The 22,692-nt window shown below is 56.2% G+C and overlaps 7 protein-coding genes across 7 annotated transcripts in view; 4 read left to right on the forward strand and 3 right to left on the reverse strand.

The window, feature by feature from the left end:
- The window catches only part of IE81DRAFT_325478 (hypothetical protein), a 4,547-nt gene extending 1,108 nt beyond the window's left edge, over positions 1-3,439 (forward strand). Inside the window, exons 4-13 of the mRNA XM_025514525.1 lie at positions 42-111; positions 197-447; positions 593-646; positions 738-865; positions 977-1,003; positions 1,264-1,358; positions 1,420-1,465; positions 1,524-2,979; positions 3,049-3,063; positions 3,205-3,439. Coding sequence (XP_025367702.1) covers positions 42-111; positions 197-447; positions 593-646; positions 738-865; positions 977-1,003; positions 1,264-1,358; positions 1,420-1,465; positions 1,524-2,979; positions 3,049-3,063; positions 3,205-3,324 — 2,262 coding nt within the window. The 3' untranslated portion in view covers positions 3,325-3,439. The remainder of the gene's footprint in view (positions 1-41; positions 112-196; positions 448-592; positions 647-737; positions 866-976; positions 1,004-1,263; positions 1,359-1,419; positions 1,466-1,523; positions 2,980-3,048; positions 3,064-3,204) is intronic.
- Positions 3,329-8,978, reverse strand: IE81DRAFT_305028 (HCP-like protein). Its single transcript, XM_025512311.1, has 6 exons — positions 6,878-8,978; positions 6,575-6,716; positions 5,818-6,437; positions 5,572-5,731; positions 5,088-5,462; positions 3,329-4,976 (listed from the first exon to the last, which is right to left on the reverse strand). Exons 1-6 carry the CDS (start codon positions 8,651-8,653, stop codon positions 3,574-3,576), a joined length of 4,476 nt encoding a protein of 1,491 aa, XP_025367703.1. The 5' UTR covers positions 8,654-8,978; the 3' UTR covers positions 3,329-3,573.
- A 1,014-nt stretch (positions 8,979-9,992) lies between these two features.
- Positions 9,993-12,613, forward strand: IE81DRAFT_218790 (hypothetical protein). The gene is made up of 2 exons (XM_025511023.1): positions 9,993-11,250; positions 11,386-12,613. Exons 1-2 carry the CDS (start codon positions 10,125-10,127, stop codon positions 12,369-12,371), a joined length of 2,112 nt encoding a protein of 703 aa, XP_025367704.1. The 5' UTR covers positions 9,993-10,124; the 3' UTR covers positions 12,372-12,613.
- A 1,289-nt stretch (positions 12,614-13,902) lies between these two features.
- On the forward strand, positions 13,903-15,386 carry IE81DRAFT_218828 (hypothetical protein). The gene is made up of 2 exons (XM_025511024.1): positions 13,903-14,763; positions 14,828-15,386. The coding sequence occupies exons 1-2, from the start codon at positions 14,049-14,051 to the stop codon at positions 15,055-15,057; spliced, it is 945 nt and encodes a 314-aa protein (XP_025367705.1). The 5' UTR covers positions 13,903-14,048; the 3' UTR covers positions 15,058-15,386.
- A 401-nt stretch (positions 15,387-15,787) lies between these two features.
- On the forward strand, positions 15,788-16,980 carry IE81DRAFT_335230 (hypothetical protein; the record flags this gene model as incomplete). Its single annotated transcript, XM_025515442.1, has 4 exons — positions 15,788-16,019; positions 16,197-16,305; positions 16,475-16,562; positions 16,678-16,980. The coding sequence occupies 4 exons, from the start codon at positions 15,788-15,790 to the stop codon at positions 16,978-16,980; spliced, it is 732 nt and encodes a 243-aa protein (XP_025367706.1).
- A 633-nt stretch (positions 16,981-17,613) lies between these two features.
- On the reverse strand, positions 17,614-18,472 carry IE81DRAFT_276441 (acid phosphatase/Vanadium-dependent haloperoxidase; the record flags this gene model as incomplete). Its single annotated transcript, XM_025511468.1, has 2 exons — positions 17,614-18,188; positions 18,283-18,472. Coding segments are annotated over 2 exons (765 nt in total), but the record flags the coding sequence as incomplete, so codon positions are not given.
- Positions 18,473-20,299: 1,827 nt separating this feature from the next.
- On the reverse strand, positions 20,300-22,470 carry IE81DRAFT_338091 (hypothetical protein). Its single transcript, XM_025515529.1, has 7 exons — positions 22,086-22,470; positions 21,903-21,991; positions 21,741-21,822; positions 21,496-21,630; positions 21,304-21,429; positions 21,078-21,218; positions 20,300-21,006 (listed from the first exon to the last, which is right to left on the reverse strand). Exons 1-7 carry the CDS (start codon positions 22,173-22,175, stop codon positions 20,461-20,463), a joined length of 1,209 nt encoding a protein of 402 aa, XP_025367708.1. The 5' UTR covers positions 22,176-22,470; the 3' UTR covers positions 20,300-20,460.
- Positions 22,471-22,692: the final 222 nt, after the last annotated feature.

The following is a 22,692-nucleotide window of genomic DNA, read 5'->3' on the forward strand; positions in this document are numbered from 1 at the left end:
CCCCCACCCTTCGCCGTGCACGCACGCCCCTCACACCGCAGGATCTGGCCTTTCAGAGCGTCAACTTGACCCGCGCAAGTCTGTGCGAGCTGCTCGCCATCAAGCTTCTACGTAAGTCACACGACTCGCGACTCGCGACTCACCGCGCCGCACACCGCTCATACACGTAATCCTGCGCGACAATCCCCCTCGCCAGGCACCTTCTCTCACGATGGCCTGCAGCTCGTCACCGCCCTCACAGCGCCATTCTCTCCATTCGCAGGAGCGCCATTCGAACCGACTCCAAGCACAAGCACCTCGCCAAGCACATCCGGAAGCAGCTCGCCTTCTCAGCAGGCGGCGTCGGCAGCGCCTTCGCCTCACACTACACAGACCTCATCTGCCATGGAGCTAGCAATATACAGCGGTGCAAAGAGATTCATCAAAAGTCCCCTTTGTCAACGATGTGTGAGTGCGTGCGTCGAATCGAGCCAGCATTGTCCGCATACCTGGCCTCATCGCCCGCTCTGTTCCGCATACCTGGCCTCATCGCCCGCTCTGTCCCGCATACCTGCCTCGTCGCCCACACTCTCCCCCACCTTTTCCGCGACAGATCGACGGCATCTGGACCGGCAGAGTGGTGCTCAGCGCACCCGCCAGCCACGCAGTGAGCATCCAAAGCCAAACGTCCCGCCCCCTGTGCGCACGCGACTCACATTGCTCCCGCATCGTCACGCGCGCGCGCGCGCGCCGCCCAGATCGTAGACGACTCGTACAAAAAACGACCACTGTCCATTTATGATCCTGCCAAAGCTCCTCTACTGGACCATTATCGTCTTCGAGTGCCACTCATCCGGAGCCGCATCGAATTCTGCAATTTCGTCCTGTGAGCGAGTGCTGCATCCCCCCCCCCCCCCACAAAAAAGAGGAGCTTCGCGGCCACCAACCCCGTCAGCCGCTGACCCACAAGACTTGCTGCTCGTCGTCCCCCAAAAAGTCTGCTTTGCTTCTTTGTCTTGGCCTTGTGGGTAGGAGCTTCGTGCGATGTCGTGGCCAGTGGCGAGCTTTACTTTAATCCTTTTCCTTCCCCCTCTTCCTTCCCCCTCTTCCTTCCCCCTCTTCCTTCCCCCTCTTCCTTCCCCCTCTTCCTTCCCCCTCTTCCTTCCCCCTCTTCCTTCCTCCTCCTCCTTCCTCCTCCTCCTCTCTCCTTCTCCCTGCTCTTCCTTCTCCCTCTTCCTCCCCCCTCTCCCTTCCTCCTCTTCCTTCCTCCAAAACCAATCACAGGCAGCAAAAAGGATCCCAGACATGGACTGGCTGGGAAACAGTATTCACCATCTGGGTCTTTGGATTCGCGCTCGACGAAGCAGCCCAGCTTCAAGGTGAGTCCTGCATGATGCGATCCACACACCGCTCTCGTGCTGATGCGACCCCGCTCCCTAGAACACGGGGTCGAGGTGTATGCGAGCTCATTGTACAACCTGCTCGAGTAAGTCTCGCGGACCTGCTATCGACACTCGCAGCTGAAACCTGGTCCATCGCGACAGCGCATCCTTCTGCATCGTCGCCTTCTCTTGGCTGGGTCTCCGAATCTCGGGGCTGGTCCACTCGGATGCCCTTAGGTGCGATCTGTCGTTCGATTGCTTGGCAGTGGGCGCAATCTTGCTTTGTCCAAGAGTCGCTTCGTCGCTGGTGCAGGACAATGTCATTCTCCTCGCGCTCAAGGCAATGTTTGCCGATTTCGCCTTTTTCATGCTGCTGGCATCCATCTGCTTCTCCGGCTTCCTGTACGCCTTTTGGTCGCTTTCGGACAAATCCGAGTGGACCGTGGGCAGCATCATGTGGTTGATGCTCAAGATTTGGTTCGGAAGCTCTTATATAGGATTCGATACGGCCACAGACTTTTCCCCCATCTTTGGACCGCCGCTCATGGTCTTTTTCGCAATCATGGCCAACACGCTCCTCTTGACCGTCCTCATTTCGCTCTTGAGCAACACGTTCACCGTCGTCGCAACCAACGCAGCGGAGGAGGCCATGTTCCAACACGCCTGCAAGACCATGCTGGGCGTAACGACGGACGCGCTCTTCTCCTACATTCCACCGCTCAACCTCATTGGCGTCCTGGTCGTGCTTCCAGCCAGCTACGTCTTAACGCCTCGCTGGCTGCACAAGCTCAATGTGGCGCTCATCAGGGCAACGCACTGGCCGATGCTGCTCCTGATCAGAGCCACGCAAAAGAGGGGCTTGCGCGAAGGCGTCGAGCTGACAGCTAGCAGAGCTAGTCGAGCATTTTCGTGGATGCCGCTTCCAAGAAGTGGCAAGAGCGACATGGACATTGTCGATGCCGTATTTAGCAGATCCCCGCCCGAAGACCAAGGCCGAACTCTAGACTCGCTTGCAACTCGCCATCGCAATGCAGACTTGTCATTTCGCGAATACGCAAAGAGCGGTGGCGGACCGTCGTCTGCAAGTCTACCTCGGGACCCAGAAGGCTGCTCGCACGGTGCCGAAGGGCAGGCTGGGTATGGCGCCGTCGAGACGTCTGGCAAGCAGACCGCGAATGTCGTGCCCTCGCACGTTGACAAGGCTTCAGGCACTACTCGACCTAGCTCGAGAGAGCAAGAGACGCAAACGAAGGATGGCAAAAGATCCAGCAGTCCATCCGCCGCATCGAGAGCATTGGAAGACGCGCAAGGTGGAACGTTTGCATCTGCATCCAGTCGTCCCGACCACTCCAACCCTTCCCAAGCCTTTTCCTTGTCCAGTCCGCTTGCGCGCATCTTTTCTGGTGGTGGTGGTGGCGGCGGCGGCAGAAGAAGAGGGCGAAATGCAGCCGTGTCACCGCTGAGGCAGGCTCGGCCTGACAAGGATGCTGCTGCTGCTGCTGATGCACACCATTTCACCGATGAGGATGGGGATGGCGGAGGAGCAAGCACGAGAGACCTCTTTCTCGCGCTCAGCGAGAGACTAGACCAGCAAGAAAAGAGGAGCCGAAGAATCGAGGTGTGTACCGCCTCGAGCTTTGCAGATGGGTAACGCTATTCGCTGACTGTACTGATTCCCACTCCCTAGGAGCTTCTAGTCAGCGTGAGTAATGAGAGCAGAGAGAGACAGAGAGGGAGAGAGGCGCCGATGAATTGTATGAACCATGATGCCGTAATGTTCGCATGCTGATATCAACCTCCCCGCCGTATTGGCAAAACCTTTTTTTCCTTGGCTTTCATCAAGCTCGTGGAACGGCAAGCGTCGCCCGACGACGGAGATATTGATCTTGCTCCCGATGCATCTGGCCAGCCAAAGGCGGACAAAGCTGAAGACGAAGCGCAACAGGCGTCCTCTTCGGGATGATGTTGGTTGCATTCGAATACTGCTAGCAGCTCGCCGTGGCACGTCCCCCCCAACCCCAACGACATTGTCCATTTGAGGCTCGGACAGCGTCACGATGGAGGGCGGTACAATGACATGTTTTGAAAAAATTTCGTGCGTGAGACGTGTGACAAGACAAGATTTCTCCCCCATCGAAATGGGGTAGAGCCTTCATTCGAAATGGGCAAGTGAGGGGGGGCGGGAATGATGGGAGGTGAAAAAGGTGCGGGATCACAAACCGGCATAGACGTTGGCACCTTCGGGCGGCCAAGGAAAGGGCAAGTCCGGTTGACCGCGCCCCATATTTCCCAAAAAGCCACCACCTCCACCACCGCCACCACCACCACCGCCGCCACCGCCGCCGTTACCAATGGCATCATCTCGATCCAACGGTGCCGCATCGTTCGTGCCCGCGAGCCCAGGCGCAGGCGCAGGCGCGCCATCTGCCCGATGATTTCTCCTCCGCTCTTCCTCCTCTCTCCTCTCTCGTTCCGCCCTCATCGCAGCGCCCTGTCGTATATACACCAGCACAGCCAGAGCAGCCAGACCAAAGACGATCAGTGCACCTTCGATCATCTCGTCCAGCTCCTCTTCTCTAGCCGCATCGAAGCGTCTCGCATCCCTCTCCCCACCACCGCCACCACCACCATCGCGCGGCGAGGCGCCGTTTGCACCATTGCGAATCGAATCCCCCGCTCCTTCCTCGCCTCTCTGTCGCACATCGTACGTCTCGGGCAAATTGACATCTCCACCTTGACCCATCTGCGCATCGGCTTGTGCAGGATTGAGCCCCGCACGACCTGCTGCTGCTCCGTGTCGAGCGTGCTGCTGTCCTTGAGCGCGCGCACGATGCATACCTTGCTGATCGTGCGTTCGAGCAGCGCCTCCATCTTGTCCTTGGCCCCCGCCAGCTCTAGCGACAGCTGCAGCAGCTTCGAGCACCGCTTTTTCCTGTCCTTCCGTATACGCCAAAGCGGCCTGGCCGTCCGAAGCGGACGAAGCATGAGCGTAGCTCTTCAGCAAGGCGATAGCCGAAGCATCTCCGCGTCGGAGCGTAGCCCAGAGCGCCTTCAAATGAAGCTTGACCAGGCTGAGCGCTACGGGCAGATAAGCTTCCGAGCTCACATCCACCGCCATATCGTAGTACCTCTTTGCCAAGTGAAAGTCTTGTCTTGGCACTCCAAGACCAGACTCGTACAGGTAGCCCATGTTCCAGTAGGCCAAGGCTGAAGATTGTCGATCCGCTGCTGCAGCATAGCAAGCTGCTGCCTTTTCGTACGAAGGAGCAGACGGTGATTGGATGGGGTGAGACAAGAACGCTGCTCTGCTACTAGCCCAGGCATCCTTGCTCTCGCTGCTGCTGCTACTGCTGCTCCTCCTGCTGTTGGTGGAAGAGTCAGCGCTGCTGAACGCGTCAGGCATCGTTTCCGACTCGGCAACGGTGATCTCGGTAGGCAAAAGCGCCGCATCCTGGATGCCTATTCCGTGAAAGTAGTAATCGCCCATCTTGACGAGCGCATCCACATTGTCTTGAGCTGCGCTACGAGTCCATTGGATCAAGGCGAGGCGATCGCTGGCCGAGTTGGCGGATGATGGCTGTGCGCCTATGGCCGGTACGCGCAGCCGATGCTTGTCTAGGTGCATAGGAGGGAACATCACGAAGCGACTTTCGTGAGCATAGTCGGACACACCGGGCACCCATCTTCGCGTCCGCTCCATTCGACCCCCCTCCCCACCCCCCTCACCTTTATCTAGGGTGTACGCAACATTGTTCTGCGCCGCTTCGTATCCCATCTCGCCCGCCGCGCTCCAAAGTCTGAGCGCCATGAGCGCGTCTCCCTTTACCCAAGCATCCTGCCCTCTCGCAAAGGCCGGATTCAACCAGTCGCCTCTCTCCGTAGCCAATTTGAAACCCGCGACGGCCAATTTGCACCTCTCGTGCGAGGCCGTGCCCGGAGGACCTATGGGCGCTTGATCTTCCTTGCGAACCAGCGGTAGCCCGACGGGAGAGCGCGCAAGACGGGCATGGATCGTCGCTAGGAGGTAATAAGCCTGAAACGGATTGCCCAGACGCATGGCCGCTTCCAAGAATTTGGCAGCAGCAGCCAGATCTCCCATCGCTGCATTCACGCAAAAAGGCGGTGCGTCACAGAGTAGAAGACTCGGTCAGCTCGAAGCCGCAAACGTGCCTCTTGGTCCGATCTGCGCTAACACCGCATCGCTGCTCACCCAGGTGGATCTGCGCTAAATTCACGCAGCCCTCTTGCGAGCTTGCAACTCCCACATTGCTAGCTGCTTCAAAGTATTCCACCGCCTTCTTCACATCGCGAGGCATGCCGAGTCCATCGCGATACATGACGCCCAGTCCGTTGTAGCCTTCCACATCTCCCTGCATGGTCGGGCGCGGGCACGGCACACATGTCCGAATAAGTTCCCATGCCACATGCAAACAATGGAAAATGCGCGACCACTCACCAGATCCGTCGCTCTGCGGAACCAAACCCATGCGCGATGAAAGTCTTGTGAAGTGCCTTCTGCTCTGAGGAACATCTTTCCCATCATGGCCGCCGCACTAGCCGCCTGCGCCAATCTGACATCGTCGTGTTTCAATCTGACATCTTCTCCCTTCTGACCTTTGCTAGCCACATAGCCCGCCGGACCTCCTCTCTTGACCACTCTAGAATCGACGGGCCACACATCCTGCGTGACCCTCAAAGCCCACATTCTAGCCTTTGCATAATCCCTGCTCACTCTTCCCGCTCCTTCTGCTCCCTGCATCGACGTCGCCGCACCTGCACCTCCCAAAGAGGCGTACACCGATCCAGCGTACCAAATGTGCGCCAATTTGAGCGCGTAAAACGTGTGTCCTCGAAAGGCGTGGTGCGTGTAGTACTCTAGCAGATCTCCGATGCGATTGGGATCGGAAGAGGGCAGGGAGTGCAATATGGCCGCCATGGCCGGTCGACGGGCCGCTAGACCCGTAGATGCAGCAGACGCCCCCGGTCCGTACGCTCCGCCATCCAAGTCCGAAAGACGCGTCTTTGCTAGAGGCATTCCCAATCCGCCGGGAGGTCCGGTCAAGAAGTGTTGGTAAGCTGTTTAACAGAAGAGCACGGCAGCGCAAGCGATGCGATTCCAGGGGTCGCGCGTCAGCCTCAACATATTCGGAACTCTTTCCACCTCTCAGATGATGAGCGACGAGTCCCGTATTGCTGCTCGTGTCAGTGCTCACCCTGCTCAGCAGCCTTTTCGTACCACCTCAAGCTCTCAGCACAGTCGCTGGGCACTCCGATGCCCGCATGATATCGATATCCCAATGTAGTTTGGGCGGCAAAATCGCCGGCGCGTGCAGCCGTATGGTAATGCAAAAGAGCCTGGAAGCGTGCAATTCGCAATCAAATAGGAAGGGTCAGGACGGGCTGAGCACAAGCGGTCGAAAAAAAATTTGATGCGACATCATCGCGTCGCCGCGTATTGTCGGTGCGTGCGATGGTGACGCTTCGAGGCACACGCTACAACACTTTGCAGAACTCACCTTGTCCTGCTGCACCTTTTGCGTTTCCACGCCATGCGCTTGCAGGGCAATCCCACTAGCGCTCCAAGCGCCCCCTACAATATCCGCCAACAGCGCGCTCGCCGTCGCATTTCCTCGTCCTAGTCCAGATACTGGCCCTGACCCAAATTCGACCGCAGCGTTCTTTTCAGCCTGGCTGAGCGAGTCGGACACGTCCGAAGCCCACACGTCGGGCAGGTCAATCAGCTTTTTGAAAGAGACGTATGCTCGATCGGTCTGCTCGGATAGACCGTACAGCCCATAGTTGGATACTTGACCCAGCACAAAAAGCGCGTCGGAGCGGGCTCTAGCGTCCACCAATGTCAAGTTTTCGCCTTTGACTTTTGTCGGATTGCCGGAGAAGTGCTGCTGGAGCACGCTGAGAGGCGAAGAGGTCTTGCGTCGCACCGCTTGCCAGTCGATGGATTGCTGAGCGGTGGAATTGGCCGATCTGAATCCCGCTGCATACTCCAACAACATCATTGCCTTGTCTCTCTTCTCCAACGCCTCCTCGGCCTTTCGGTCAATGGGCCTGCCAAATCTCCAAGTGAGCCTCCATGTGCCCCTCATCACATGTCCCTCGTCCGCGATTCCGAATCGCTCCTTGAAGCTGAGGATGAGCCTGTCCGAGTAGCTCTTCTTTCTGAACCTCATCGCTTTCAAATTCGTGTTCCTTTCCTCTTCCCTTGGCCGATTGTTGGGAAAGAGAAAAGGACCGCTGGATGCTCCCTGCCAACCGGTCAAAGTCCAAGCGGGCCAAATGTGCAAAGGTCCATTCAACAAGATCCTCTTTTCCCTCGATCCGTCATTCCCATTCGAAGATCCCACATGCACCTTTTCCCACATGGGGCTCTTCCTTCTCCAAGCTGAGGAGGAGGATGACGAGGAGGAGGAAGAGGTAGAAGGTGCAATGTCGAAGCCTAGTTGTTTGAGCCGAGCACGTAGACGGATGGAAGATGCCGCTTGGAGGTTGTACAGGCGATCGATGAACCTCACCAAAGACCCAACAGGCGTGTGCCTCTTCAACAATGCCCAAACAGCTCGAACAAGCTCCATCGCATTGGGCGAGCTTGCATCGTGCACCGCTCCGTGCTTTTGTCTGTCGCTGCTGTCTGAAGTGAAGCTGTCTTCTGCTCGTCTACGCAACAACCGCTTGAACCATTTGCGACTCTTGCGAAGTGGGGCTTCTTCATCATCTTCATCTCGGACGTCTGCGTCTGCCGAAAAGGAAGGGGTCTCTGTATGCGTGCTCGTACTTGGCGTGGGCGGGAGGATGGTGTTGTCGAGCAAGGAGAGCGCCTGACGTAATGCTTGTTCAGGCGACAAGTCGAGCCAAGGAGGTGCATGGAGTGCCTCTTGCTCCTCTTCCTTTGGCGCTTCCCTCCCACCCGCACGCTTATCCCCCGCCTCGCCATCTCCCGAACCTGCGCCTCCCACCTCTGCTGCCTCTCGTTGCCGATTTGAAGAGGATGATTGCGATTGCGATTGCGACTGTGGCTGCGATTGAACAGCTCTGCTATCGCGAGCGTGGGCATTCCCATTAGCATGCACCTCGCCGAAGATCAGCCCAAAGATGACGCATAGGAGCAAGACGATGGCGCAAGGTGTCAATGGAATGCGAGGTCTAGGCCTGTGATTGCGCAACGTATGGCGCAGAGCGATGGAATCGCAGTGCATGTAGAGGGTCTGATGTTCTGCTCCATTTGGGGGAAACTGTCGACGCTCTAGACGCTGTGGACGAGAGCGTGCGCCGACCATAGCTGCGATGCGATGCGATGCTTTGCTTCGCTTTGCTTAGCTAAGCTCGATCGAACGCCGGCGGGCAGGAGAGAAGGATGCGGGTGCGAGGGCGAGGGCGAGTGGCTAGTCGGACTCGGTTGCAATCCAGCTGGCTGGAAGGTCAAGACGTTGTCGAGAGCGCTACACAGACGCCCACTTGTGAATAGAAGGGTGGTGTGATGGGTGTGAAGATCTACGCTGATGACCACGTCCTCATCCTCGTCATCGTCATCGTTGTTCACGTCAGATGGTCGTAGCGAAGGGATGTGAATGCCGAGTCAACTCGTTATGGGGTACTTGGACGCTTGACCCGTGCACACGCGTGGAATTGGAATTGGAATTCGAATTCGAATTGGAATTTGAATCAAGAATCACGTCCCATCTGCAGGCTGCTTACTGAATCTTGTGTCTCGTAAAGTTTGAATCGAATCACAATCGTGATTGTGAATCTTGAATGTGAATGACGAATCAAAATGACGCATATCAGTCACAACGCTGCGCATGGATGGATGTCCGCGGGGCAAATTGCTGGCTGGCTGAATGCTGGATGCATGCGTGCTGCGTGCGTGCGTGCGCGCACTTCTCGCCCATCCTATAGCATAGCTGAAGCAGCAGCAGCAGCAGAACGCGCTTGATTCACAATTGCATGCCCTCCACGTCGACGTGATGCATGTGCGCAGACAACCGGTACCGGTACGGTGCAGCAGGCTCAGCATGTGCATGCGAGATGCGACTCACGACTCACGACTGCAGCAATCACTCAAACTGAATTCAAATTGAAACCGATCGATGAGCCTGTCGATCTTGGGTGAAGGGGCGCTTCACCAAGAGGCAGCTAGGCAGCAGGCAAAGGCCACCGTTCATCTCACACTCACCCCTCTCTACGATTCGTGCATTCATCCCATTCAAGCTGATCAAGAGCCGAGAGAATGGGCGATTTGTGAGGAGGGTAGAAGAAGATCTGCACGTAACGGGGCACGGCACGGCACGGCACGGCACGGCACGGCATGGCCATATTGGTACGCGCGACTTGATCTGCCCAACCTCCTTGATTCTGATCGAATGAAATCGGATGGCAGTCAAAGTTGTGAGAGCAGCTGGAATTGTGCAGCACGAGCAAGCACAAAAGTCATTCTGTTGATCCATTTCTTGCACTCGCACCGCTCCAGCGTTTGCACGCATGCATACACCCCAGTCAAGCGGATGAGGAGCAAGAGTTCGACGAGACGAGAGTCAAGAGTGTCTGTCAGCACCATCCCGCACACATCCGCACAGCCAGGCTTGCTCATCGACAGAAGAGAAGCGTTCGTTCAAGAGCAAATACAACAGCTTACACCCGCCTCTCACGACGCAATTCAATCATCAAAACCATCTCGACGCAGTCAAAGCCAGACTCCATTCGATTCAAGCCAAGTTCCAAGTCGAATCCAGCCCCCAAGTCTAGCGCATCATGTCGCTCTCTTCGCTATTCCTTCTTCAACTATGCACGCGTTTGCTATCCACCATCCTCACACAACTCCTCGTCCGTCTCACGCCTCCTCAGGAATTTGCCGCTTCGCATATCCATCTCGATTTGGTGCTCAGTACCGTGCTATTCCTCAGCAGAGAAGGCGTGCGGGGCGCTCTCTTGCGTTCCACACCACTCCATCCACCAGCTCCTCCTTTTGTTCACACCCATACACAGCTTGCAGAAGCGAGCTCTTTGGATGGACCGATGCAACAACGGCGTGCAAAGGTCATGGCCCTGCAAGAAAGGTCGAGGCAGAACATAGCCCTTTTACCTCTTTACTCTTCCATCTTCGTCCTTCCGCTCATCTACTACGCTTACCCCACATTTCTAGCCCCCTCTTCTCTGCTCGTACTGCCGCATTTCGAAATCGCACTGCTGGGCTATCTAGCTGGTGCGGCGCTAGAATTGCTTGCTGAGCCGCTCTACACAAGAGCTCTGAGCGGGCGCATGAGTGCGCAAGGGGATGATGCCGCTGCAAATCCTTCGTCAAAACAGCCGAGCGCGGTCAAACACGACGATGCTGAAATCGACAAGGGAGAGGCGGAGAAGGAGGAGGACAGGGCATGGAAGGGCACGCCCATTTCTTCCGCATCCAACCTTACACTTCGGATAAGGTCCGAAGGAGCTGCTGTCCTCTCTCGCTGCGTCATCACTGCCCTCGTAGTCTTTCTGACTTCTCGCAGCTCCTCTCCCTCTTCAGCCTCCTCCATTTCGACACTGATAGCTTTCGCACTGGGTCAGACAGCCTACGGAGCAGCCGTACTATTGGTTCACCTCGTTTGGTTTTTGCAACACTGGGGCTTCAACGGCACTCTATCTCTCTACACCCTGACTCGATCTCCCCTTCTTCTTCCCTCGGTTGCACCTGCAGCTGGTTCTCAAGGCCAGGAGGCACAAACTCCAGAGTGTGCAGAATGGTTCGACACTCATACCCTCGCTCTCGTACGAGCCATGACGCGGCAATCTCTTGTCAAACATGCTTTGACAGAGGCGGACAGGTTCGCCATCACCAGAATAGGAGCAGGACTGGATCAACAGGGAGCTTATGCCCTCGCTTCCAACTATGGTGAGGCGATATAAGCTGCATCCCTCCGCCCTCGTGCCCTTTACGAGGTGCTTCGACTTTGCACAACTCCATGGTCCAGTCTGCGCTGCCATACTTAATCCCCCTTTTCCCCCCACCCGTTCCCTTCGCTCACAGGCTCGCTCTTTGCCAGACTCGTCTTTCAGCCCATCGAAGAATCGTCCAGGCTGGTATTCGCACAAAGCGGGACGAAGAAAGAAGCACCTTCATCCAACCGTCGCGACTCAAGCGCTCACGCAGACGGAGACGCAGACGCAGACGCAAACGCAGACGCGCATCGTTTGCTCACTTCTCTTTTGCAAATCTACTCGACGCTCTTGCCCATCCTCTGCATCTTTGCGCAAGCCTACTCCATTCCGGTGTTGCTGGTTCTAGCAGGTCCCACCTGGGCACTACGTACCGACGCACCTTCCATCTTGTGCACCTACGCATCCCTCTATCTCCCGCTCATGGCCTTCAACGGTATCCTAGAGGCCTACCTGCAATCTTCCGCCTCGCCTCTGCACATCCAAAAGTATGACCGGGTATTGCTCCTTGCTTGGATTGCTTTTGGAACGACGCTTTGGGCTTTGCCTCGATTGACCCAGGGCGCCGTTGGACTTGCGCTTTGGCCCATCCGCACGCGCATGGAGATGAAGGAAGATGCTACGGTGCATGTGCAAAGCAGCAGCAGCGCTACCAACTTGATTCTGGCCAGTTCCGTCCCCGCTGCCATTCGAGCTGCGTACTGCTACCATTACGCCTTTGCGCGTGGAAGGAGGACTGCCACATTGGCGCCTGAGCTCCCAAACGATAGTGGAAAGAAGAAGAAGATGACAATGCAGGACTCTCGTCAAGGCGTGGGGCCTAGATGGAGCACCGTATCCATCTACATCCTCGTAGCGGGTATAGTACGCGCAAGCTATTTCACGCTCGATGTGAACACAATAGAAGAGCTAGCTGGCTTTGACAACGCCGCCTCGAGGGCAAGAGGGCGAGAAGGCAAAGCGGGAGGAGGAAGAGAAGGAGTGAGGGTATTGCTTGGATTGTTGGGCGAGAAGAGCATGAGCAGACATGTGGCGCTGGGTGTGATGATGCTGGCACTTCTCGCTGTAACCATGTGAGTCCTTCTTCTTTGACTAAGCCTTTCGAGTGAAGGACGACTGCGCGCCTCTTCAGCGCATCCCTCCAATCAGATGGGTTGCAGACTCGCTCTGCTCTAGCTGGTCCTCACGCTGCAATGAGAGCGGAATTTCCGAGTGCTTGCGCGCCTAGTCAGTGTGTGTCTGCGCCCCTGCTGACCATCGACGTACCTTCTCCCTACCCTTTTCTTTACTTTTGGGAAAAAATCGCATCAAAACAGTGCGCGATTAGAAGGTGCACGACTTGGAACATCCTTGCGCACCCTTCGAAGAATCGGCTGATAGCGAGGAGGGGAACGGCGTGCGATTGCGCAACGGCAGATCTCCCAATCAGGACCAATCCGCTTTTCGAAGCAGGAGCGGGGTTCGAGTGTGTAATTTTGAATGGGGTTCAGTTTTACTTTAGATTGAAGCTTGTCGCACGAGCACGATGGAGCACGGACCTTTTGCGCGCATGAATCAAGCATCACCAGCGCGGCAGCACGGGCCCCCCCGCGCTACAAACGAACTGTGACGCAGCTATATACGGTACACCTTGGCGATTCATGCTCGCTAAACCAAGCAAGCAGCATTTACGTGTTCCCCACGCTCGACTTCTCATCCCGCCTGATGCTGCATGCTTGCACTCAAAAGACTGGAATCGAGCACACGACCGCGCTGTCTGCATACGTCGGCTGGTGCTGCTGCTTGCTCTGCGCGCATGCTGTTGCATGCATGCTGGGGGGGTGGGGGGGGGGGGGCCTCCTCGCTTTGCTTGGCAACAAGGCGCGTCATCGCATTCAGCGTGAGACTTTGAGTACGGATTCACGGGCATACGGCGCTCTGATGGGTGAATCACAATCAAGAATGCATTTATAATGTATCCATTTTGGTTTTCCTCTCTGTCAATTCAGTAGTCGTGCGTGCGATACCTTTTTAAATGTACCACTCTGCTGGTCCTTTGAAATAGGCTTGGGATTTGATGCGCGCGCTCGATTGTTCTAATCTTTAATTAAGGGAGAGAGGCACATCCACCTCGAGGTCAGGCCTCGCGCGTGATTGCTGTGGACCCCCACTTGCCCCACTTGCCCACTTTGTTGACTTTGAGTCCTCTCGCAGTAGTCCGCACTCACACGCTCAGGAAGATCCTCACTTCTAGCCCCCTCAACTCACCCACCCCTCAAAGGCCGCGCTGAAGATCCCACTTTTTTTGGGCAGTTCACACATCGATCCAGGTTCAGACCAAGGACGGGAATCAGAAGGGGCGCCCCTCGCTTTTTATTCTTTTATTCTTGCAGAGCGCAGCAAATCGAAAGCGGGAAAGGCGGGGAGCGATCAGACCACCATATACCGTCCCCAATTTGTGCGCCAAGCAGACGCCCACCTTGCATCTGGATCTGCTTGGGATACGCTTGCTGTCATCAGCCTGGTCGCAAGGCGAACGAGGGGGCCCCTTGGACACGCGGTCCATATTCGCAATCAGTCTCACCCACGACGATCATCAAGAGCTTTAGCGCTCTACGACTATCACGTCAAAGCGTGGCTTTGAATCATCGTGCGCAATCTCCCTCGGAAGCTCATAGAAGAAGCGCGCATCATTGCGCTTCTACTCGCTCGCTTTCCATCAGCACATATTGACCAAACGACAGGCAAAGGTGCAGAGCAAGAGCACGAGAGAGCATGTCCAACGTCTCCTCCTCCTCGGGCGAGCAAGCACTCGGCGGAGGTGCGGATAGCGGGTCAGGCGTCGCAGTGGCCCACAGCCACGGTCTCAGTCACAGTCTAGCGCGCCGAGCTTCCTCTCCCACACCCACCACGCCCTTGACCGGCGTGACCAGCATCTCTTCCCGACCTCCCTCCATAGCCGGCAGTCTAGCGCTCACAGACGATTCGACGCGCGTGGTCACCGGAGGAGCTTCTTCCTCCCATCCCCTTCAACACTACTCTTCCTCTTCTCATCAGCTCAATCTGGAGAACATGCATCGACAACCCGCTAGTTTGACTGCGCGAAATTTGGGCAGAATCCCAGACGCTGATGAGGTTGCACCTGGCATACGTCTGCCAAACGAGGGTGTGGACGATGCTCATCATCACGACCATCACGATGAGCATGAGCAGCGAGAGCGAGAGCAAGAGCGAGCAGAGCATCAAGATGCCGTCGGCGACTCTCGTCTGCAAAAGCTTCCAGATGGGGATGCTTCCAGTCCGGAGAGGAGCAGGGAGAGGGAACGTTTCGATAGGAGAGGCACCATCAATGCCAACTTTAGAAGCAGCAGCGCTCACGATGCACCTCTCAGCGATGGAACGCCCTTGGGAAGCGAAGCGGGCGCTGGCGATGCGGATAGGGATGAAAGGGCATACGTTGGGCATTACGGCGAAGGCGGTGCTCCCGTAGGTGAGTCGCAAAGGCGTCGGTTGCGCTTCAACGGGCACGCGCTTTTTCATTCCCCATCGTCTAGCGCGCACACTCATGCTCGACGCTGCTGCCACGCTCGCCTATAGCCGGTGTTCCGCCCGAGTTGGACCCTCGCACTTCAAAGTTCAGACCACCTTCACCAGCAGCTTCCGTCTTCAGCGTGGCTGTGCAAGCTCCAGGCTCGCCCAAGCCCGAGGTGTTGGATACCGAAGCGGTGCATCCCTTCAGCAGCGGATCGGTCGAAGATGCGGAGCCTCTCTCTCCAGCTTTTGAGCTAGCTCCAAACATTGCGCTTCCTACGGTCACCTCTTCCAACAATAGCGTGCATGCGTTGGGACAGGGCACCAGCAGCATCGCTGGTGCTGTTCCCGGCGAAAATTTGCTGCGTCGTTCTAGTCTGGCCACTAGCGCTAGCATCAGCGGAGCAACGGCAGGAAGCAACTCTAGGCCCGTCTCTCCCATCCCTTCTTTGGGCATCTCCCCTCCTGGAACTCCTAGCTTTCCACCCGGACCAGGCGGCCACGTGGGACTTGGAGGATTGAACCTCAGAAATAGAAGCGCCTTGGGAGCGCTCGTCAGTCAAGCGCCCAGCGAGTATGGTAGCGCTTCTTCTGAGGGTGGTCAAGATGCACCGCTAGGTTCCTCTGGCACGGGCGGAGGAGCAGAGAGCGCTTCGCGGGCCGTGTCCATCGGTACGCCGGTTCACTCTAGCAGCGTGCATGCAGGGATGGGAAGCAGGGACGAAGCGTCGATCGAAGCGCTGAGGATGAGAGAGAGGGAGATTGCGGGTGGTGAAGTTGGAGTGGGAGGATTGCACGCCAGTCATCGACCCATCTTCAATCCCGGATTGGCAGCGCTTCGCGATGGTAATGTGAATGCTAGACGGGCGGGCAGCACAGCTGCGACTGTTGGAACAGCTAGTCCTGCACCCAGTCTTGGAGGAGTTAGCGAACCACCAGATGCGACGGACGACGCGCCTTCGAGGAGGAACAGCAACGAGAGCATGAGGAGCGCAGAGACGTTGGCTAGTTTTAGACCACCCAGTCGGGGCGCCGTCTCTGCGTCTAGCGATGGTGGATTTGCTCGTGGCGGTGCTAGAAAAGAGGAGGCAAACCAGGTGGATGATAGCAAGAGGGGTGCACTGATCGTCGTCGAAGGCTTGGACAGGGCGGGCAAGAGCACACAGGTGGAAAGACTTGTCAAGGCTCTCGACGCAAGACTTGTCAAATTTCCAGGTGAGCGCGGACAAGGGAGGGCAGGCAGGCATTGCACCAACTTCTCGCTTGCTTTGCAATTGCGAGGGAAATAGGGTCCATCGATCCCTTGTGCTCTGCTGACGCGATCCTCCTTCTTTCGACATCCTCACTGCTGCCATCTGCGCTCTGCGATACATCATTCCTCTGCCCACGAAGACCGCACAACGCCTATTGGACGCATGCTGGATTCCTACCTGACGCAAAAATCAGAATTGGACGATCGAGCAGTTCATCTGCTCTTCAGTGCCAATCGATGGGAGCTCGCGTGAGTTGGACAGAGAAAAGGTGGGAAGGAGGAGGCGGGATACATGAGATGCAGACACATTCTGCACTGGCCTCTTTGAGATTGGCCACCGCAAAACTCGCGACTGACCAAAGTGCCCTACCTACCGCTTGCGTGCGCTCTCGCGGTTGACATCTGCCGTGACTCTCAGCCCGAGCATCCGCCAGGACTTGGAAGCGGGAAAAACGGTCATTTGCGATCGGTACGCCTTTTCGGGCATAGCTTACTCTACAGCAAAGGTGCGTCGTAGCTTCCTCGTCGCGATGATGCGACAAGAATCGTGTAGTCCTGTTCCTGCTACTCATCCTGCACTTGCAACGATCTTTCCCCTCCTTTGAACACCACTCTCCGCAGGGCCTACCATTCGACTGGTGTCTCGCTCCGGACGCCACCTTGCCCGCTCCCGATCTGACCATCTTTTTGACGATTTCTCCGAGCGCGGCTGCGGAGCGCGGCGGGTACGGAGCAGAGAGGTACGAGGATCGGGAGATGCAGCTCAAAGTGAAGAGCGTGTTCGAAGATGTGGAGGATAGGGTGGGCGATTGGATGACGGTGAATGCGGATAGGAGCGTGGAAGAGGTGTGGAAGGATGTGGAAAAGGCGGCAAAGAATGCAGTGGGACTCGTCACGGGTCCTGTGAGGGGCTTGTTCGACTGAATCCGTACACTACTCTTCATCTTGTCACTTTGCGCCTTCCTCCAACCTCTCTGGACTCTGTTGCTTTGGAAAAACTTTTGTACGCGTTATGCTTTTGGGGATTAGGAGGGCGCTCACGAATTGCACGTTACTGGCGACGCATCGTTCCTCCATTTCCTCGAGTGCGCGAGGTTGAGAAGAGGTTTCGAATTCCGATCCCTCGGCTCGCACGAAGAAAGGCACGCATGAAGGACGCACGCTACGTGTTGCATTCGTTGTAGATTCGTATTAGATTAGCGGTATAGGTAAAATGCAGCAGGCTGCTTATCCATCATCGCCAGGAGATTGGGAGCGTGCCTCTGGATGCGCGCGGGGGTGGGGAGGGGAAACTCGCGTGCAAGAGGCGTAGAGGCGGTTCGAGCCTCTGACCAAAGGGCTGAGCATTACATGCAACGGCACCCCTCACGCCTGTAGCAAAGCCCGATCATGCTGATCGCGACCTCCTGATTGATATCGTCTCTGCACATTCTCCTCCTCCTCCTCCTCGACTTCATCCGCAAAGTCTCCAGAATGATCCGCAGATCGATATCCATGAGCCTCTTGCTCATGACGTTCAGCAGCACCGTCTGCTGCAGCGTGGCGATGCTGCGGCATCAAGTTGGGTACGCGAGGTGCAAAGGGTCGATGACACTGCGCATTGGTCAAGTTTGGGTAGTACCTAAAGTACGTTCCCATACAGATCAAGACGCCAATGATTCCACCTGCAATAATGTCCGTAGCGTGATGCCTGTAATCCATGGTTCGGCTCACTGCTATCAGCGCGGCACCGAGCATGGGAGCGAGCACGATCCAAGCGCTAGCTGCTATGCCCTTTTTGGAACTGAAGAGGTGCAACTTTGCGGCTAGGTAGAGGCTGAGGTACGTCAAACCTGCAAAAGCCGTCGAGGAGTGACCGGATGGAAAGGATCGGAAGCCGTCGGTGATGATGTGAGAAGAGACGTCGACTGTACAGATGGAATCGGTCACTAGACCGTACACTGGGGCATTGCTGCTGCCAGCTCGAGGTTGACAGCGATCGATCAGATCCGGTCTAGGTCTACCTGCGCAGACTTTGATGATGGTGACGACGGTGATCTGCAGTGCTTGAGTCTGGACGAGTCCGAGCAGACTAGCATGGCAATCCCAAGCGCTACGATTGATGACGAGGGAGAACGCGGCAATGAGGATGACTGGAGGGGAAGGGGGGGATTGGCGAGCATTTGCGCGAATGAGCAAACCCGTGTGGAGAATGCGCAGAGCGAGCACGCGCTCGCTGCGACTCACCTGGAATGACGAAAGAGTAGACGACGAGCATGGGGGTGGATACCCTCTCTACCTGTGCGTACGTGTGCTGTATGCTGGTATCGTCCAAGCTGAATTCCCTTCGAAAGCCGTGCACATCATTGATGAGCGCCAAGAGCAGAGCGAGGAGGATGGTGATGATCCAATCTGGCAAGTACGAGATGAGTATCTGGGGATGGGGGGCAGTGGATTGGAGCAGCGAGATGAGATGAGATGAGATGAGATGAGATGAGATGAGATGAGATGAGATGAGATGAGATGAGATGAGATGCGACGATGGCCCCATGTGCGACTGAACACGAACGCGCATGCAAATGCTCCATGCTTGTTTTCGCCCAGCACTCACTTGAATCTTCCTCTCCTTGTCCATCTTCGTCCTGCTCTTTGTCCAGCTGTTCTCCCTGTACCAAGCCCTGACCTGTCCTGTAATTGGGTCCAAGTATCCTCGTCTGTCACCTCCACCTGCAGCAGCAGCAGCAGGAGGGTGCATCGAAGGCGTCTGAGCACGGTGATTGCCGCTTGCGGCTGCATTGGCAGCGCCATTGGTGTAGCCCGCGGTGGAAGTGGAGCCCTTCACTCCCGATGGTGCGGTGTGCTGATCCATTTCACCGCGTGGCCTGGAGTGAGAGCGCGCGCTCGAAGTCTGACTTGCTGTGCTGGAATATGTCCCAGGCGCGCTTGGTGTGAGCGGATACTCTTCTTGTGTGTTGCAGGGATGGCTTTGCGTGTCCAAAGAGGTGCAAGAGGATAGCATATAGATGGATGATTGTTCTTGCCTTTCTAAAATGATAGTCAAAGTGCCCGCCCCACCCACGCAAAAGCTGATTGGATGGTGGGCCTGATGGGATTCAGCTCACGAGTGTCGTTGGCCTCGCGTTGATTGCTTCAGCGATCGGCGATGCAGCGAGGGTCCGAGTGTGAGTGTATGGTCAAGAGTCAGAGTGAGCTGATTCGAGTCGGGGCAAGGGGCAGGGGTTGTGGTAAAGCCGCTGATTGGTTGCATCAAGATGATGGGAATCCGGATCATGGTTCGGTCCTGAGTCATGATGTGGCTCTGACTCTGACTTGATCCCCAACAAAAGGGCTTGTTTGTCTGTCTGTACCGAATCAGAATCACAATCGTGAATGAGCAGAAAGCTGACTCGTGACTCTCACTTTGACTCTTGAATGCTACAGCAGCAGCTGCGTCACTCAACCTGCGCCCAGTCGCAGTCGCGGTCCAATTTGGTGATTCCTCTCGCGCGACGCTTACGGAAACGCAAGCAACCCAGCTGAATGGCGTGTGGCGGTGTCGTCTATATACCTATAGCTTCTGCCATGCATGACCCGAAAGAAAGCAAATCTTGCGATTCGAAAAAAAGGTGATTTCTTCATCCCATTACAATCGTGATTCCCTTCATTCAAATCATCTTCCTCCTCTCCATGCAGCAGGGAGGAGGCTCGCGCGTCGCGTGCGTGCAGGCAGGTCTTGGCATCCATGCATCACCACGTCGGCTGCTTTGCTCTCTCGCCCTCGACGAAGCTGGGGGCATCAGCATGCGCGCCCGCACCCGCACCAGCACCCGCACGCATGCAGTCGAACATCAAGACAGCAAGGACTCAGATGTTCCGTAGCTTTGAGAGGAGAGGAGAGGAGAGGAGAGGAGAGTCGCCCGGCCATGTTGCCTCCCAGCCATCCTGCCGGACTGTCAAAACGTCGCGAATCGTCGGTACTCGTGGGAACCGGCCAGCTATATACGTGTAGCCTCTACATAAGCTTACCGCTATTTTGTTGGGCTGCCAATGGACGTCAGGATAGCCCACACCTGAGCCTCCACCTCGGCGCTCAAAGGGCGCGGCGTGAATACTCATACCAGCGCGGCGGCTCATCGAGGCTAACGTGCCCGTTAGTCACGCAGGTTGGAATGCGCAACATCCCGTCCAGAGCTGCTCGCTTGACCCACGAAGCGACGCCTACACTTATCAGATACCCCGCAGACGTGATTCAGCGCGGAAGAATCGAGACGATGACAAATTCGGTGCGCACATTGGCCGCGACTGGCGTGGTAGTGTTATTAGCATGAGCCTGATGGGTAGCTGACCAGGAGGCCAAAAAGCAACGCCAGGCACTGTTGGGAAAACTGCTAAAACAGAGCGACTGGCACATCTGGGCCCTCTGGTCTAGTCACCTTCCAACTTGCGCAACCTCTTGTTCTCCTTTCTCACCCGCCTCTCCTCCTCGCTCTCATCCTTTCTCTTTTTGCTCTTCTTCTTCTCGCTCTGCTGCACCCTCTCCTCCTCAGCCGGTGCAACAAACGCCTTTTCCCTCTCCTTTTCCCGCTTCTTTTTGCTCTCCGCCTGCTTCGCCTCCTTTTCCAACCTCTCTTTGCGCTGCTTCTCGTGCGGCTTGAGGAAGTACTCTCCAGACTCGATCTGCAAATCGATCTTGCTCGGCTGCGGTGCGGGAGGGAAGGGTGTGTAGACCTTCTTCTTTGGCTTTGTCGCTGCTGCTGCTGATGCTGCTGCGGCTGATGTGGATGCTGCAGATGCGCTGCCTGATGGCTGGCCGGCTTCCATATGATCCGCCTCGGCGACGGGCGCTGCACCTTGCGCCTCGCTCGGCTTCTTAGCCTTGACATTGCGCTTCTTGAATTTTGGCAAGAAGCGGTCCCACGACTCGTTGGCAAGCTTTGGATCCTTCGCCAGCTCACGTTTGATCATCATTTCCTACCAAGCAAAGAGGCGAGCCTCAGCACGCATGGCTCTACTTATTCAGCCTGGATGCACAATTTGCTCACCTTGATGTGATAGATGGGATGAATATTCTTCATGCAGTCTTCCACAATCCTCCTGACCTCTTTCAGATTCTTGTAGGGACCCATGGCGCTGACCGTATTTCCTTGTACCAGCACGTAGCAGCCGGTCAGGAGCTCGATCGCCTAGATGCGGTTGCGAGTGGCGACACCGTTAGACGAGCTGAGCAGGCTTCAATACCTACCACACCAGCCATCGCCTCTGACTCACCTTGAGAGTGCTCCCATTCGGTCCAATGATACGCTGCCGACGCTTGACAAATCTCTCCTTGTTTCGCACAAGATTACCAATCTTGATGATGTCGCATGTAACACCATCTTCGAGGATCTTGACCGCCTGCTCAAAATGTCACAGGATGAGCTCAATGTACGCATGCGTCACGCGTCTTGGGCCACCGCTCACCTGGGTGAATGGTACGCTTCTGCTGAGAAGCTTGATCAAGTCTCTGGCCTTCAAGATGATGTAAGGGTCGTGCGTCTTTCTAGTCGTTTTGACCGTCATGCTGCCTTCCACCAAATCCAGCGTCGCTTTGAGACCCTGTGTGGTGGAGCGAGCGAGAGAGAGAGAGAGAGAGAGACGTGAGTTGGGTACAACGGCCGACGTGGGTCGCGCAATGCAACGCGATGCTATGCTGGCGCTGAACTCACATGTTTATCCAGAGCGCTGGTAACGGCGCTCCAGCTCTCGCGCAATCTCCTCTCCACATATTTGGGAAAGAGGGTGGAGAAGCTGAGGATGGCGCATCGAGTGAAGGGAGGCGTGAGTATGCGGGTGCACAGCATTGATTGACACGCAAGCCTCCTGCTCACGAGCTCTCTTCGGTCATGGGACCAGCCATCTCCCCGGCGCTCCACCTTGGAATCTCCCAGTGATTATCTACAGTGTCCCACGGCTTCTCCTGCGTAGATGAGAGGGCATGAATGCTGGTCAGCAAATCATTCGCGCATACCTTTGCAGCGCTTGACCTCGCGCTAGCAGCTATCGCAACTCACCTTGCGATGGCGCTTGCTCTTGCTCACAGGAGCTTGAGCTTGTCCAGCTGCGCTGCTCCCGGCCTCATCTTCTTCCACTCTGCTGGACATGGCGTGGCCTCGAGTGACCAGCGCGTGTGCGCTAGTATGTGAGCACTATCTCTGACTGGCGAGTGTGGACGATAGCAAGATGCTGCCGCTTGCTTTCACTGGATGGTGCGGTGGTTGTGTGCGAGGTGCAACCGATCCAGTCTGGGTGGCTACTCGTGCCGTCGACCAACAGTGGACGTCGTGGCGATTCAAATTCAATCGCGCAGATCGTAGGCAATTACGAAAGGCAGTCTGGGTCCAGGTGGTTGGTGTGCGAGAAGGCACCCGGGAGAGAAGGCTGAGCGCACAATTTGAGGGTGGTGCGGATTTATTTGCCTTTTTGGCGCAAAGCTGGATTCGAAAATTGTGAAATGTGAAATTTGAACATCTTGAAATCATCCTTTACACTATTCATACACCTGATGGAAAAAATCAACAATCAACAATCAAGAATCAAGAATGCGCGGCCTTTCGCGCGAGAAGGCTGCTTGCTGCGTGGACCGATATATCACGATCACGATTACGCATGCAAATTTCA

This window comes from Ceraceosorus guamensis, assembly GCF_003144195.1.
Source record: "Ceraceosorus guamensis strain MCA 4658 unplaced genomic scaffold IE81scaffold_64, whole genome shotgun sequence".
Lineage (NCBI taxonomy): Eukaryota > Fungi > Basidiomycota > Exobasidiomycetes > Ceraceosorales > Ceraceosoraceae > Ceraceosorus > Ceraceosorus guamensis.

Coding starts and splice junctions, on each gene's coding strand:
- IE81DRAFT_305028 (XM_025512311.1), bottom strand. CDS start 8,653: ATGGTCGGCGCACGCTCTCGTCCACAGCGTCTAGAGCGTCGACAGTTT. Junction 5,463..5,571: donor TTTAGCGCAGATCCACCTGG/GTGAGCAGCGAT, acceptor GCGTGAATGCAG/CGATGGGAGATCTGGCTGCT. Junction 4,977..5,087: donor TGCGTACACCCTAGATAAAG/GTGAGGGGGGTG, acceptor CTATGCACCTAG/ACAAGCATCGGCTGCGCGTA.
- IE81DRAFT_218790 (XM_025511023.1), top strand. CDS start 10,125: ATGTCGCTCTCTTCGCTATTCCTTCTTCAACTATGCACGCGTTTGCTA. Junction 11,251..11,385: donor TGCCCTCGCTTCCAACTATG/GTGAGGCGATAT, acceptor CTTCGCTCACAG/GCTCGCTCTTTGCCAGACTC.
- IE81DRAFT_218828 (XM_025511024.1), top strand. CDS start 14,049: ATGTCCAACGTCTCCTCCTCCTCGGGCGAGCAAGCACTCGGCGGAGGT. Junction 14,764..14,827: donor CGAAGGCGGTGCTCCCGTAG/GTGAGTCGCAAA, acceptor CCCATCGTCTAG/CGCGCACACTCATGCTCGAC.
- IE81DRAFT_338091 (XM_025515529.1), bottom strand. CDS start 22,175: ATGTCCAGCAGAGTGGAAGAAGATGAGGCCGGGAGCAGCGCAGCTGGA. Junction 21,631..21,740: donor CCAGCGCTCTGGATAAACAT/GTGAGTTCAGCG, acceptor TCCACCACACAG/GGTCTCAAAGCGACGCTGGA. Junction 21,430..21,495: donor GAAGCGTACCATTCACCCAG/GTGAGCGGTGGC, acceptor CATTTTGAGCAG/GCGGTCAAGATCCTCGAAGA.